This window comes from Oryctolagus cuniculus, chromosome 1, assembly GCF_964237555.1.
Source record: "Oryctolagus cuniculus chromosome 1, mOryCun1.1, whole genome shotgun sequence".
NCBI lineage: Eukaryota > Metazoa > Chordata > Mammalia > Lagomorpha > Leporidae > Oryctolagus > Oryctolagus cuniculus.
Window position 1 is genome coordinate 4,167,313 of NC_091432.1, and position 16,069 is coordinate 4,183,381.

General features: G+C 65.8%; 1 protein-coding gene across 3 annotated transcripts in view; it reads right to left on the reverse strand.

The window, feature by feature from the left end:
• The window catches only part of LRP5 (LDL receptor related protein 5), a 94,374-nt gene that overhangs the window by 40,828 nt on the left and 37,477 nt on the right, over positions 1–16,069 (reverse strand). For all 3 annotated transcript variants that reach the window (XM_070065115.1, XM_051827847.2, XM_051827848.2), the window contains exons 3-5: positions 15,455–15,652; positions 12,186–12,382; positions 11,825–11,956 (exon numbers count right to left, since the gene is read on the reverse strand). In XM_070065115.1, coding sequence (XP_069921216.1) covers positions 11,825–11,956; positions 12,186–12,382; positions 15,455–15,652 — 527 coding nt within the window. The remainder of the gene's footprint in view (positions 1–11,824; positions 11,957–12,185; positions 12,383–15,454; positions 15,653–16,069) is intronic.

Genomic DNA, 16,069 nt, shown 5'->3' on the forward strand with positions numbered 1-16,069 from the left:
ACTCTTTGTTCCAGCGCTGTCTGCTCAGAAGGACCACAGAGCAGAGGCCAGGGCCACACCACTTCCAGCACCGGGGCTGAGGTCAGAGCCGGCCTGGCGCCTCCCTCACACCCCAGCACCCAGCCCGGGCCCGTGGCCAGCTACTGGTCCCCTCGGTACCTAGCCAAGCTTCGGTCTTCAGACAAGAGGTGACCCCAGGAAGCCCCTGGTGGCTTCTGGCCACCAACAGCCTGGGGATCTGAAGAGTGGTCCCAGGGTCCCCGAGCCAGCAGGGACCCTCCGGACTCTGCTCCAAGCCCTTGGGCTCATAACCCGATTCCTCCACTAGAGGGCGCACACGTGCTAGCAACGACTTCCTGAGCCCAGGGCAGGGAAACTGAGGCAGGCAGGTGGGAAAGTGAGGCGGCGGGCGACTCCTGAAATCCAGATCCAAGCCTAGCTGGGGGCAGTCAGCTCTGACTGGGTGCGGTGGGGAGGCCCCATTTAAACAGAGAATCCCGCCCCTTCCCTTGGGCTCCGCCCCCAAACGTCCAGCTGGTCTCTGACCTGTCCTCCAAAGCCCAGGGCACGCCTCCCCCTGCCAGGGCACCGTCCCCTTGGCTCTCCCCAGCCCCCAGCTGGGACACAATGCCCACAGCAGGCACCAGGGAGAATTCAGGGCTGACGTCCAGGCCCTGCCCCTGCTGTGTGACCCTGGCAGGTCCCGGGCCCTCTCTGAGCCTGCTTCCCCACCTACAGTGAAGGATCAGCCATCCCAAATAGCACCCGGGTCCTCGCTCCGGCTGATCACTGAACTGCAGGGAAGTAGCCACCAGGAAGTGGGAGCGGCACTCGCGGGAGCCCGCAGGGAGGGCCCAGAAGCGCCCCGGCCTTGCGTGTGTCACTTCCCGCCCGGCCTCGAGTGGGCGCAAACACCAGTCCCCGACAGAAGCTGAGGCCCAGGCTCACAACGTGCCGTGATCAGGAGCTTCGTCCAGGTCCCCCACATGGGTGCAGGCCCAAGCCCTTGGGCCATCTTCCAGTGCTTTCCCAGGTGCATTGGCAGGGAGCTGGATGATAAGCTGGGCAGCTGGGACTCCAAGCGGTGCCCTTATGGGATGCCACCGGTGTAGGAAGCAGCTTAATCCACCAGGCCATAATGTTGGACCCAAATAAATCGATCTTAAAAATATAAAAAAAAAAAAATCCTGGAGTGTAGTGCATAGCAGGTGGGGCTGCCACCTCCAACGCCAGCCCCACAGGGGCACCATTTTGAGTCCCGGTGCTCCACTTCCAATCCGGCTCCCTGCTAATGGCCTGGAGTGCTCGGGGCCCTGCCACCCAAGTGGGAGACCTGAGTGAAGCTCCTGGCTCCTGGCCATCTGGGGAAGGAACCCGCGGATGGAAGAGCTCGGTCCCTCTCTCTGTAACCCTGACTTTCAAATACATAATAAATCTTTATAAAACAGTGACGGGGCTGGCACTGTGGGATAGCAGGCTAAGCCTCCACCTGGGGGCCGGCATCCCATATGGGCGCTGGTTTGAGACCCGGCTGCTCCTCTTCCAGTCCAGCTCTCTGCTGTGCCTGGGAGTGCAGTGGACGATGGCCCAAGTGCTTGGGCCCCTGCACCCGTATGGGAGACCAGGAGAAGCACCTGGCTCCTGGCTTCGGATCAGCCCAACTCCAGCTGGCCATTTGGGAGTGAACCAGTGGATGGAAAACCTTTCTCTGTCACTCTAACTCTACCTCTCAAATAAATAAAATTTTTAAATAATAACAACAGCAGGAGAAAGAATGAGTAGGCTGAAGAAGCCACCTGCCCTGGCTACCGTGGCCAGCACAGGGTGACCCAGGCACCGGCAGGAAGCCCTGCTGGGGGCGCCCACCTCACAGGAACGTTCGGGTGCCGTGGTTAACACCCTGCACCTCCTAGCTTCACTACAAACAAGAGAAGACCTCATCCCAGGCATGGAGCCGCCATGCCCACAGAGGAGGCTCCTCGGCCCCCACAGTGGGCCTTGCCACCCCAGCGGACACAGTGGACACCCCAACCCTCCCACCACGAGCCAAGGGCAACTCCACGGCCACAGCAGCCCTGGGCAGGCCTTGGGCCCCCTCCTCGCCGGCTCCCACTGCGGCTTTTTCAGCACAGAGCTAGGAGGCGGAGGGGCCGCCTCTCTCTGTCTCCAGCTGGAGGATCTGTTTCTTGGCTGGCCCCTCGGGAGACAGCGTGGCCGCCGGCCATCTCTCAGGCCTGAAGCTGCACAGGCAGAGCCCGGGCACACCGCAGGCTGTCATCAGCCCTGACCTCTGTGCCCCGAGCCGGCGGGCAGCCAGGTTATTTTTGTTTGCTAGCAATTGATTAAATTCCCCTGCTGCCCCTTGGGGAGAGCGGTTGGACAAATGCGGAGACCGCAGTCCGGCACCCCGGCCCGGGAAACCACACTGAATGACCACAGGGTCGCAAGGCACAGAGGAAGTGGCCGGGACGGGTGCCGGCCCTGCTTGCGACCTGAGGCCCAAGCAGCTGTCCACCCACTGGCCTGCCCGGGGCCTCCCAGTGAGCACTGGGGAAAGCGGCAGCCCACCGGGAGCACCCAGCAGCCCCCAGCCCCGTGACCTGCAGTCTGGGCTCTGAGTGTGCTCAGCTGTGAGATGGGGCAGTCACTCCTCCGCCCAGGGGCCTGGGGTGACCAGACCAGGCAACATCAGGGGCAGCGCAGGACCCACAGCAGGCCGGCCCCCAGAGCTGCTAGCCTCCACCGCTGGCCTCTGCCTCCTCCTACCCCACCACAGCCCTCAGGCTGACCGCCAGGGAGCTGCTCCCCACAGGCAGGACAGCCCAGTGGTCAGCACACCGGCTCCTGCGGCAAAGTCCCGTTTCCTTACTGAGCGACCTTGATCCAGCAGCTTGGCCTCCACTTCCCCCCCAGAGGATCCCACAAGGCCCCGCCCTGTGGCGTCACACAAGCACCTGGGGAGCCCTCTTAGGAGACAGAGAGGACGGGGGCCGGCGCGGGGGTGGAGCGGGCAAAGCTGCCCTCTGCAGGGCCGGCATCCCGTATGGGTGCCAATTCACGTCCCAGCTGCTCCGCTTCCGATCCAGCTCCCTGGTAACGTGCCCGGGAAAGCCATGGAAGATAACCCAAGTCACGCTCGGGCCCCTGCACCCACGTGGGAGACCCAGACGCAGCTCCTGGCTCCCGGCTTCCACCCGGCCTAGGCCATTTGGGGAGTAAACCAGCAGATGGGAGATATTTCTCTTTCTCTCTCCCCTCCAACCCTGACTTTCATGTAAATAAATAAATCTAAAAAAAAAAAAAAAAAAAAAAAAAAAAGACAACATACTTGGCCTTGTTGGGCAAATTACAGGAGCTGGAATTCAGAGTGGTCCTGGCGGTGGGGGGAGGGGCCTATCAGGAACGCAGCTCCACTCTTTGAAAAGTCAACACCAGGGGTCAGATGTTACATACTTCAACCCTGCAGGTGTCTCACATCTGAGTGCTGGATCCGCTTCCGACCCAGCTCTCTGCTGTGGCCTGGGAAAGCAGTGGAGGATGGCCCAAGTGCTTGGGCCCCTGCACCCATGTGGGAGACCCGAAGGAAGCTCCTGGCTCCTGGCTTTGGACGGGCCCAGAGCTGGCTGTCACAGGCATTTGGGGAGTGAACCGGAGGATGGACAATCTCTGCCTGTCTTTCCCTCTGTCCTCTGCCTTTCAAATAAGTATTTTTTGTTTTAAAAAGCCAGCACTGGGGCCAGCACTGTGGCGTAGCAGGTAAAGCCACCACCTATAGTGCCGGCGTCCCATATGGGCACCAGTTCCAGTCCCGGCTGCTCTACTTCCGATCCAGCTCTCTGCTATGGCCTGGGAAAGCAGTAGAAGATGGCTCAAGTCCTGGGGCCCCTGCACCTGTGTGGGAGACCCGGAAGAAACTCCTGGCTTCTGGCTTTAGGCTGGCACAGCTCTGGCCGTTGCAGCCAATTGGGGAGTGAATAAGGATGGAAGACCTCTCTCTCTCTCTCTCTCTCTCTGCCTCTACTTCTCTCTCTGTGTAACTCTCACTTTCAAATAAGTTAAAAAAAAAAAGAAAGAAAGAAAGAAAGCAAGCCAGCACTGGGCGCCTTTCACAGCCTTGGTACACAGTAGGTGTTCAATAAAGGCACTAATGGTTTTATATTTCTGTTCGTGCACTGTTCCTACAGCCCCTGCAGCTGAGTGGCCGTGACCGGGTGCCCGGCCACGTTCTCCTGCGCCCGCAGAACCGTGCAGGAGCCGCCCCAGGAAGGGTACAGTAGGGGCTAGGAGGGGTGGCCCCTGGGGCTGGACGCCCAGGCCCCAGCCCCTTCTGCGCCCTTCTTCCACGGTCCTGAGCTCGCCCCTGTGTACCTCGGGGTCCCCCGTGAAGCTGCCAGCCCTGGACGCCCCTCACCTAGCCGCCGTGAGTGGGACAGAGGACAGGGCTTGTGGCTCGGCGGCGGCGGCGGCGGCAGAAGCTGGGCAGGGCCACATGGAGGAAGTGGCTCTCTTTAGAGTCATCGGCCGGTCGAGGGCACAGCCTCACTCGGGTGCGGGCACTTGACCGTGGCCGACGCTCGCCGGTGGACGAGGCCGGCAACCCCTTACTTTAGAGCCACACAGCGCAGGCAGAGGTCAGAACGCAGATCAGGGCCCCAGGCGGGGGCCGGGGGGGGGGTGTCAGGGGAAGCCCCTCTTCATCAAAGAGAGCCCCTGCTGCGCCGAGGACCACGGGAGCTGGGCGCCCGTCACCAGACACTCCCGACGGCAGCCGACCCGCAAGGCAGCAAGAAGGTCGGGGCCGGCGCCGTGGTGTGGCGGGTAAAGCCGCCACCAGCAACGCCTGCATCCCACACGAGCGCTGGTTCAAGTCCCGGCTACTCCACTTCCCATCCAGCTCCCTGCTGATGGCCTGGGAAAGCAGTGGACGATGCCCCAAGTGCCTGGGCCCCTGCACCCACGTGGGAGACCAGGACGCAGCCCCTGGCTTCAGCCTGGCTTAGCCTGGCAGCTGCAGGGCAACTAGGGATGAACCAGCGGATGGGAGATCTCTTTCCCTCTGTCATTCTTTCAAATAAAATAAATCTTTAAAAAAAGACAGACAGACAAGACAAGACAAGACAAGACAAGACAAGAAAAAAGCAAAGCAAAGCAAAGCAAAGCAAAGCAAGTGAGGAAGCCACAATCCCTCCAGCTCTGCAGTGGAGTGGGAGCTGACCTGCCACCCCTCCACCCCTCCCAGAGGGGCTGGGGAGGAGCCCAGCAGAGGCTCCCTGGGTCAGCGAGGCACAGGAGGGGCTCCGGGCAGCAGCGGACCCCACGTCACCAAGGGCCGGGGCTACAGAGCAGCCAGCCACACATCCCACGGAAACAGGTGAGGGCAGTAGAAGCCACGGGGCAGCCTTCGGTCTGTCTCTGAAGACAAGCTGGCAGCCAGCATGTCCCAGGTGGACGTCTGGGGCCCAGAGACAGCGAATCCCCAGCACTGCCCCCAGGGGACAAGCGCTGGGACAGGGAGGGCAGGCTCTGGAAGCCAAGACAGGGCCCAGCGAGGGTGTGTGGGCAGCCTGGGGGCCCGGAGCCTGCGAGCCCAGAACCTGACCCCGAAGACACGAGGGAGCCGTGTGAGCCTTGCAGGCGGTAGCGGTTGGGGCGCTGGGCAGGCCTGCAGGGGGTGACCACAGCCCACTGCAGAGCCCCCAGGCCCGGAAGACAGCCCCGTCCTGAATATGGGGTCCCTCTCTTCTGCCACTGGCTTTCAACATCAGCATTCAGGCGAAGACACGGCATGGCCCAGGCTGTGTGGCTCCGGCTCCATGCTGTTCCGGAACAGGCACAGTGCTGCCCCCCGGGGGTGGGGGGTGGCGTTGCAAAGGGCTCCAGGGCATTTTCCGGGGGGGGGGGGGCAGGAGCGATTGTGTCTGGACTGTGGTCACACAGACACACACGACAGCTCATCAACAGGCACACCTAAGCTGCGTGCATTTTACCGTCTGCACCACAGCTTGAAAACGCGGCAAGGGAGCGCAGGGGCGGAGCGCTCAATGCTCCCGCCATTCCAAATCCCCAGTCCCTGGCTCAGGACAGCAGCCGCCTTCTGCCGGCAAAGTCAACGCCAACCACACGGCGTCTCCGCAGGCTCCTCCTTCCTCCCCTTTGACCTACTTCCCTGATAAGGGACAGGGACTCCAGGAACAAACACACTGTTATTAGGCCCGGGCCGCCCAGGCCGCCCAGACAGCCTCGGCTAATCCACTCGGACAGACGGACGGACGTGAGGGGCTGGGGCCCAGGGCCCAGCTGTCGCCTGCCTGTCAGCCCCCACCCCGGCCACGTCCCCAGGTTCTTTGTCCCCGGCCTCTGCTGAAAGCACGCCTCGGTGCTGTGCAGGGGGTCCCGTAAATCCCACGCCTGCACCCTCCCGGCCACGGTCTGGATGCGGCCCGGGGCCCAGAGACCCACAGAGTCACCTGCCCCGGTCACTGGCTGCCCTGAGCCCCCACCCTGAGGAGGCCGTGGGTGACAAAGGCAGAGCGACACGGACCGTGGCGGAGAGGTGGCGCAGGGTTTGGGGGCGGCAGAGGTGACTCCCAAACGAGGCCCCGCTACTGCTGTTTGTAGCCCAATCCGTATAACTGGAAAAACATGGGGGGGACCGGAGCCAGCTGCCACCCTCAGTCCGCAGAGGCCGGGGGGCTCCGCCTGCCCACTCTTCCCAGGGACCAGATCCACCTGCAGAGACCCACGCCACAGCCACCTGCTGTCCCCGGGCCCCTGGCAGAGCAGGGCAAGAGGGGCTACCTCAGGACAGGCTGGGGATCTAAGACACAGAGGCCCCTGAGCTAGCGGTCACCCCCTCTGCACACACATACACACACACACACAGGCCCTGAGCCAATGGTCACCCCCTCTGCACACACACACACACACACACACAGCCCTGAGCCAATGGTCACCCCCTCTGCACACACACACACACACACACACAGGCCCTGAGCCAGTGGTCACCCCTGCCACACACACACACACACACACACACAGGCCCTGAGCCAGCGGTCACCCCCTCTGCACACACACACACACACACACACACACAGGGCTGTGGGACCCAGCGCACCTGAGCCAGAGGGTGTTGTCATGGGAGGCATCGTCTGCACTGCCCCCCCAGGCCTCTCAAGTCACCCCGCAACCATGCACAGGGGCCACTCTGCCACCCGCACCACCTGTGGGGAGGCTGGGGGAGGCAGCTCAGGGACCCAGCAGCACCCCGCCCCTGCCCCTAGGAGCACCCACTCCTCGGTTCACAGGGGCCCTGGCAAGGCTTCCAACTCAGCCGCTTCCTTGGGGAAGACCCCCGCCTCCCTGTGCTGGGCTGGACTACATTTGCCAAAACCAGGAAAAAACAGGATTCACGACAAAAACGTCTCCGTGCCTGACTCCACAAAGCACTAAAGCTCAGACCGTCGTAGGGGGCCAGGAATGGGCTCTTGCTGCTCCTGGGGCTGCACCCCCCGCCCCTGGGGGCCTGGGCAGTGCAGGCCCACCCCCCCTCTCCCAGGACTCTGGGGCGGGCCAAGGAGCCTGCAACTGTCCTCAGAGTCCCAGGGATTCTGACACAGTCACACCCCGTCCCCCAGCCAGGCTCTTTATCCCCAAGGGGCAGGAAGTCACACACCCAAAGCCCCCAGGCCAGACCCAGTCCTCCCCCCACCCACCAGCGCCTCTGCACAGCACCTGCCCTGGCATCTACACCTGATTCCAAACGTTCAGGAGGAAAATTGTTCTCTTGGCATCAAATCAGAAGCCTGCCTGGCTCCCCGTTCAAGGTCAAAGTCAAGTTCAAAGTCAAGCACAGCCCCTATCCACCCAGCAGCCCCCCCTTCCCACAGACAACCCCACTTCACAGACGAGGCCGGGTCCCTCGCCCAGGATCATGAAGCCAGTGCGTGGATGGAAGGCTCGGAGGCAGGCCATGGCTGGAAGCCGTCACTCTGGCCCCACACGGCTGTGTTCTGCACGGAGCACGCCGCAGCCTCTGCCCTGACCATGGCCCCCGGAAGCCACAGGGCGTCCCCAGCACAGCCTCTGTCTCTGTGACCTGCGGGTGCTTCCTGGGAGTCTCTGCCGCCCTCACCCTGTGGCCTGGGGCTTCACCCCCGGAACCCTGCCACTCACCATCCCACAGCCAAGAGAGTTCCCTAGGCCTCCTCTGCCTGCCCCTGAATTCCACCCCCACCGCCCACCTGGGAAGACCGGGGCACCCGCAACCTGCCGTCAGCCCGGCTCCCTTCCGGCCAGCTCTGACACCCCTGCTACTGGGGTGCCCCACGCCGAGGCTGCTGCCCACCGGGACCTCGGTGATGGGATTTAGCCCCTCCCCTGCCTGGCGTCACCAGCTCCCAGATCCCGGCGGTTTTCACAGGCAACCCACTGCGTGTCATGGGCAGCAAAGTAGACATCCAGGGATGTTAAGTTGCCACCTATAATACAGCACCCACGTGGGAGCGCCAGTTCCAGTCCTGGCTGCTCCGCTTCTGATCCAGCTTCCTACTAACACTCCCGGGAAAGCACTGGAAGATGCCCCAGTGCTTGGGTTCCTCCACCCAGAGAGACCAGGGGGCAGCGATGGACCCACACCTGCATCCAGCCAGGCCCTCTGTCTCCCAGGGCAGACATCACCAATTGATCCAACCCAGGATGCAGGCAGGCAGGCATCACCAATCGATGGTGCCAGCAGATTCCAGATTCGGGTTCCAGTAACTCCAGGACCAGAACTCGAGCCAGCTCTCATCACCCACAACTCCAAGGCAGTGAGACACACAACCACACATGCAAACACATATCCAACATGACAATACACATTAACACACAAGAGCACGCAGCCACATGTGAGAACACACAGCCATACACGCGAGTGCACGCCACATGCAGGAACACGCATCCACATGTGGGAACACACAGCACCACAGGAACATGCGGGGCGTGAAGAGACCACCTCTGGAGGCCCCTGACTTAAATACACGAGGTGGGCCAGGCTACACTGTGGGGGCCCATGCAAATGGAAACACAGGCTCCTCGTTTAATAAATAAGAATTCAGCTCAGCACACAGGGCAGGACACGGAACCTGGAGCCCGTGTGACCGCGCCGGCCGCCCTCGGGGAGTCGGTCCTCGCCGACGGGCTGCTGCCTCAGGAGCCCTGGCAGGAAGGTCCCCCAGAGCCCCGGGCTCCGGGACAGCGCTTCACCCTGCCCAGGGGCCGCCCCGCGTTCCCACCCGGGAAGCCCCTGCCGTGCCCTGAGTGGGGTCCCGGCCTCCACAGACCGGACACCGGCCCCGACATCGCCTACGGACCTGATCGCTGCACAGGCCCTGAGCTGGCCCGGAGGCCACAGCAGCTGCGCGGGGCCTGGAGCCTCCCCGGCCAGGCTGCGTTCCAATGCCTGTGACTTCCGGGGCGGCAAGGACAGCGGGAGAAGGCGCCGGCGTGCATGGAACTCCAGCCGTGCAGCCGAAGGAAGCCCCGCTCGGGACGGGTCAGGGGCCGAGGGAAGCCCCGCTCGGGACGGGTCAGGGGCCGAAGGATGCCCCCGCTCGGGACGGGTCAGGGGCCGAAGGAAGCCCCCGCTCGGGACGGGTCAGGGGCCGAAGGATGCCCCCGCTCGGGACGGGTCAGGGACCGAGGGAAGCCCCGCTCGGGACGGGTCAGGGGCCGAAGGAAGCCCCGCTCGGGACGGGTCAGGGGCCGGGGGAAGCCCCCGCTCGGGACGGGTCAGGGGCCGAAGGAAGCCCCGCTCGGGACGGGTCAGGGGCCAAAGGAAGCCCCGCTTGGGACGGGTCAGGGGCCGAAGGAAGCCCCGCTCGGGACGGGTCAGGGGCCGGGGGAAGCCCCCGCTCGGGACGGGTCAGGGGCCGAAGGAAGCCCCGCTCGGGACGGGTCAGGGGCCGAAGGAAGCCCCGCTCGGGACGGGTCAGGGGCCGAAGGAAGCCCCGCTCGGGACGGGTCAGGGGCCGAAGGACGCCCCCGCTCGGGACGGGTCAGGGGCCGAGGGAAGCCCCGCTCGGGACGGGTCAGGGGCCGAGGGAAGCCCCGCTCGGGACGGGTCAGGGGCCGAAGGAAGCCCCGCTCGGGACGGGTCAGGGGCCGGGGGAAGCCCCCGCTCGGGACGGGTCAGGGGCCGAAGGAAGCCCCGCTCGGGACGGGTCAGGGGCCGAAGGAAGCCCCGCTTGGGACGGGTCAGGGGCCGAAGGAAGCCCCGCTCGGGACGGGTCAGGGGCCGGGGGAAGCCCCCGCTCGGGACGGGTCAGGGGCTGAAGGAAGCCCCGCTCGGGACGGGTCAGGGGCCGAAGGAAGCCCCGCTCGGGACGGGTCAGGGGCCGAAGGAAGCCCCGCTCGGGACGGGTCAGGGGCCGAAGGACGCCCCCGCTCGGGACGGGTCAGGGGCCGAGGGAAGCCCCGCTCGGGACGGGTCAGGGGCCGAGGGAAGCCCCGCTCGGGACGGGTCAGGGGCCGAAGGAAGCCCCCGCTCGGGACGGGTCAGGGGCCGAAGGATGCCCCCGCTCGGGACGGGTCAGGGACCGAGGGAAGCCCCGCTCGGGACGGGTCAGGGGCCGAAGGAAGCCCCGCTCGGGACGGGTCAGGGGCCGAAGGAAGCCCCGCTCGGGACGGGTCAGGGGCCGGGGGAAGCCCCCGCTCGGGACGGGTCAGGGGCCGAAGGAAGCCCCGCTCGGGACGGGTCAGGGGCCGAAGGAAGCCCCGCTTGGGACGGGTCAGGGGCCGAAGGAAGCCCCGCTCGGGACGGGTCAGGGGCCGGGGGAAGCCCCCGCTCGGGACGGGTCAGGGGCTGAAGGAAGCCCCGCTCGGGACGGGTCAGGGGCCGAAGGAAGCCCCGCTCGGGACGGGTCAGGGGCCGAAGGAAGCCCCGCTCGGGACGGGTCAGGGGCCGAAGGACGCCCCCGCTCGGGACGGGTCAGGGGCCGAGGGAAGCCCCGCTCGGGACGGGTCAGGGGCCGAGGGAAGCCCCGCTCGGGACGGGTCAGGGGCCGATGTCCCCCTTGGAGGAACCAGGAAGACGCTGCGGGAGCGAGACGTGGGGACAAAGCCCGGGGATGGACTCCTACCAACACGGAAGCCGCCTGTGGGAAAGCGCCATGGGGACTCGGAGGAGACCGCGCAGACAGCAGGACGAGGGTCGTGTCCGTGTGTGCCCTCCACGTTAAAACAAAGTCCCCACGGGAACCCCCGTGTCCCAGCAACGCTCCGAGAATCCGCATTCGAGAGGCGCTCAGCTAAGGACAGCGCGCGGCACGCCTAGGCGGCACCGTGGCCATCGTGGTGGTGCCCGGGACCCGTCGCCAGCCGCCCGGGCTGTGGGAGCCCCAGGGAACGCCGGGGGAGCCTCAGGGAACACCGCAGGAGCCCCGGGGAACACCGGGGGAGCCTTGGGGAACACCGCAGGAGCCCCGGGGAACGCCGCGGGAGCCCCAGGGAACACCGGGGGAGCCTTGGGGAACACCGCAGGAGCCCCGGGGAACGCCGCGGGAGCCCCAGGGAACACCGGGGGAGCCTTGGGGAACACCGGGGGAGCCTTGGGGAACGCCGCGGGAGCCCCGGGGAACGCCGCGGGAGCCCCGGGGAACACCGGGGGAGCCTTGGGGAACGCCGCGGGAGCCCCGGGGAACGCCGGGGGAGCCTTGGGGAACGCCGCGGAAGCCCCGGGGAATGCCTCAGGAGCCCCGGGGAACGCCGCGGGAGCCCCAGGGAACACCGGGGGGGGACCCCTCGGCCGGCCGCCACCGCGCCCCCCCCACCCCGCGCCAGGCCTCACCTGCCTTACACGTCCGCCCGTTGTCTTGTAGCTGCACCCCGGTTGGGCAGGCGCACGCGTAGAAGGGCTCCCTCGGGGACAGCAGGCACAGGTGGGAGCAGCCACCGTTGTCCTCCTCACACCGTGTGTGCACTGGGAAAACAGAGAACATTCCAGAACGGGGCCCACAACCCCTACCACGTTTCCAAAGGAGCCGCACCCTGCCGCCCGCTCCCTCCCTCGTGACGGCCCCCAGCGTGTCCCTGACCACCCTCCACCCCACCCTGCCTCACAGCTGCCCCACGCAATCTCGCCCAAGCCGGCCTGGCCCCCCGGCTGCCCCGGCCCCCGCGTCCCTGCCTGGCGGCGGACGGGCACTCACGGGAAGGCTGCCGCTCCTGGCTGAGCACCTGGATGTCCATGGGCGAGTAGAGGGCACTCAGGATCTCCTTCCTCTTCTCCCCCGTCCTCTTGTTGCAGGCGTGGATGGAGCGGGTCTGCCAGTCCGTCCAGTACAGGGTGTCCCCAGAGAGCGTGAGGGCAAAGGGGTGCGTCAGGCTGCCCTCCACCACCTTCTGCCTGCGGGGCCGGGGGAGAAGACCTCAGCACGCTCGGGGAGCTCCCGCCCAGCTCGGACCTGCGTGTGTGCCCGGGTCACTGGGACAGCCCGAGCTAGGACCCTGCAGGATGGCGCCCCGGGCCTGGGGGAGCCTCCCACGTCGGTTTCCCAGCCTCTGTGATGGCGACACAAGGGCTCCCCCGGCCAAGCAGCAAGGAGCACCCCCACACACAACCCCAGGAAAAAGGAGGAAGCCACACTGCTAACAAATGGGGCACCCCCGTCCCTGGCACCAGGACGCCAGTGCTGACCTGGCCATATGCACCTGCTCCTTGGCACTGTGGCCTGGCTTCCAAGTCACACGTGGCTTCAGCACACACAAAAAACCCGTTTCTCCTTTGTGTGCTTCACAGGGGCAGGGGCGTGGGCAGTGGGGTGGGAGTGAGTGCTTGGTGACCCCGCGAGAGGCGCTGGGAGAACGGGGAGGGATGAGGGTGGGCGGCCCCAGGTCCCGTCCTCCCCACGGTGCTGCTGACAGAGCCACGAGCCCCCTCTCCTGACCCACGTCTCCCGTTCACTTTGCTGACGTTGCTTTTTGTCTCATTTTCTGAGCTGAAATCCACGAAGCACAAAACCCACCTCGAAAGTCAGCAAGCCCGTAGTCTGTGGGACACTCACGATCTGACGCAGTGACCACAGCCTCTCTCTCAGCCCATAGCCCAGGGGACGATCTCACCCCCAGCCCCAGGCCCCAGATAAGCCTCTGCCACTCTGAGCCTTCCACATGAACGAGTTCTACAGAACACGGGCCACGGGGGCCACGGGGCCAGCCTCTTCCGCCCAGCACGGCGTGTTCGAGGTGACCCAGGCCGTGGGGGTGTCAGCGCTTCCCTCCTGGACACGACTGAACGACCCACCCACGACGGACACACCACGGCCCGCTTGTCCAGGCCTCCTCTGAGGGACGCTCGGCCTGGGGCCACCGCTCAGCCACCGTGCACGCCACGGACGCTCACGCACAGCCTGTATTTGGATGCCTGTTTTCAATCCCTTGGGGCCTCCACCTGGGAGGGGAACCACCAGGCCGCGGTACAGCCAGTGTCTCCGTGTGGGGGAATCCAGCGCTCCAGGACGCGGCCTCTCTTGTTCAGAGAAGCCAGAGGCACTGCTTCGCGGCAGCTCCCGCCCACCTCAGCACGGGGCGGCAGGGTACCACGGGGCGTGCAGGGGTACCACGGGGCGTGCAGGGGTACCACGGGGCATGCAGGGCCCGCCACGGTCGCACTCACCGAGCCTCACCCTGCCTCGCAGGGCAGCCCCTCCTGCCAGGCTCCGGGCCGGCATCAGCCAGCCCGCTCTGCCTCTCGTCGGACCCAGGACACAGAGCGCCCGACCTGCACACGCACCTGCAGCGTGGGACGCCCAACGGCCTCCCGGAGGTACAGCTGCTGCCCCCAGTGCCCGTGCAGCCAGGGCCTGGCCGCCATCGCCGTCACATGGGGCTCGCAGGTCTGCGGCACCAGAGCGCCCCTGGATCAAGTCACGCTGCCTTTCAAACAGCCCTGAGCCTGTCCACGCCGTGCGGCCAGCTGCTCGGCCACACCTGGAGGCGGGGCGGGCGGAGAGGGGCTGAGACGGCCCCTGGTTCTAACCCTGGTTCTGTCAAACTGCAGGCTCTGGGCAAGTTCAAGTTCAAGTGCCTCTGGGCGCACCGTGTAACGGGGAACCCAGCAGCAGATACTTAACCGGGCTGCTGGGAGAGGAGCCGGGGCCGCGGCAGGGTCAGCAGCCGCGCTGCCATCATCCTCATCGTCCGGCCCCAAACCCACCCTTCTCCACGGCCAAACCCACTCCGCCCCTGGGACCCAGGGTCGCCGAGGGGGCACATTCCCAAATGTCAGACCGGTCCCAAGATTGCAACCCCACCTGAGATGCGTGCACGGCTCAGCCGAAGAGGCCCAGGGGCACAGAGGCCACTGCCCTGCGACCGAGCTGGGACTCACACCTCCTGGCCTCGGACACACCGCAGCCACGCCCCAGCTGAGCGGCTCCCAGCCCTGGAGAAGCTGCTCCACGGTGACGGAGCCAAGAACACACAGGGCTCGGGGAACACGTGGCGGAGCCGCCCACAGGCCACGTCTGCGCACGCCCAGCCGCTGTGTCCTCCAGCGCGGGGCCACTGCAGCCATGGGCCAGGCCCCCGCCACGTCCCCACCTGGGCCAGGAGCTCCACCATGGTCTGGGGCCCCGGCGGGGAGCCCGTGGCAGGGGGCACAGTGCTCTTCCCATGGACATGGGGGGACGTCGGGGGCCCCGGAGCAATGCCAACCACAGGGAAAATCCTCCCTAGTCACTCACTCACTCATGCAACCAGCTTCCAGATTCCGGACCGCCATGCAGGAGCCCCTGGAGTGCACCGAGACCCACGGCGGTCGTGGCTGCCCGCAGCGGGGGTGGACAGTGGGTGTGGTGGCGAGAGCGGCTCACGGCCCCCTCGGGCCACAGCCCTCACCCGCAGCTCCGAGATTCTCCTGCAAATGTGGAGTTTCACTGGCTCCTTGGACGGCAGAACCTGCACACGGCCCCGGCGCTACAGAGCAGGCTCTCCTGCCCCAGCTGGAGGGACGTGCCCCCTGTCCCTGCTCACGTGGGACAGGGTAAGGCTTCGTGCCTGAGCTGGGCCCCGGCTCTGCATCCGATCCCGGCTTCCTGCTAACGCACACCCCGGGAGGCAGCCGTGACTCAGCGAGCTGGGACCCGGCCACCCCGCGGGAGGCCTGCACGGAGCGCCTGACCTCCAGCTTGGCCGTGCCCAGGCCTGGCTGCTGCAGGCATCTAGGGGAGCGAACCAGTAGACGGGAAATCTCTCTCCCTCCTTCCCTTCGTCTCTCTCTGCCTTTCAAACAAAGAAATAAAACTTTGAAGACAAGAAAGGATTCACACGCTGGCTGGCAGATGCTGCCCCGACCTTCGGCGGGGGGGGACAAGCGATGCGGAGCACGCACCCCATTACTGCTCCAAGTTCTGCAAAGCCCGGAAGTCCGGTAAGCCAGGCAGGCGGCGGCGCGGGCCTGCGGCGGCCGGGCACTCACCGGAAGGAACCATCCAGGTTGGCGCGGTGGATGAAGCTGAGCTTGGCGTCTGCCCAGTACAGCTTCTGCTCCTCCAGGTCGATGGTCAGCCCGTTGGGCCAGTAGATGTCCGAGTCCACGATGACCTTCCGCCAGCTGCCGTCCATCCCTGCCCGCTCGATCCGCGGAGTCTCCCCCCAGTCTGTCCAGTACATGTACCTGGCGGGGAGGGCAGAGGCGGGACATGGGAGGCTCGCACCGTCCTCCCGTCAGAGAGAGCCTGCTCGGGGCTTCAGGCATCACCCCCAGACCTGACGGTGGCCATCGGAAGACACGGCTGCCACCACGATGCCGGGGGCGCCTCCCCTTTCCACTAACAGACCCAGCCCTGGGCTGTCGGCGGTGGCACAGGACACGGTACTGTCAGCGGGGGGTGGAGCCACGTCACGTGTCCAGGACACGGTACTGTCAGCGGGGGGTGGAGCCACGTCACGTGTCCAGGACACGGCACTGTCAGCGGGGCAGAGCCCACGTCACGTGTCTGGGTCGCTTCAGACTTTGCTGCAGGGGCCGGCGCTGGGGTGCAGCAGCTGGTAAAGCCACCGCCTGTAGTGCCAGCACCCCATGTGGGCACTG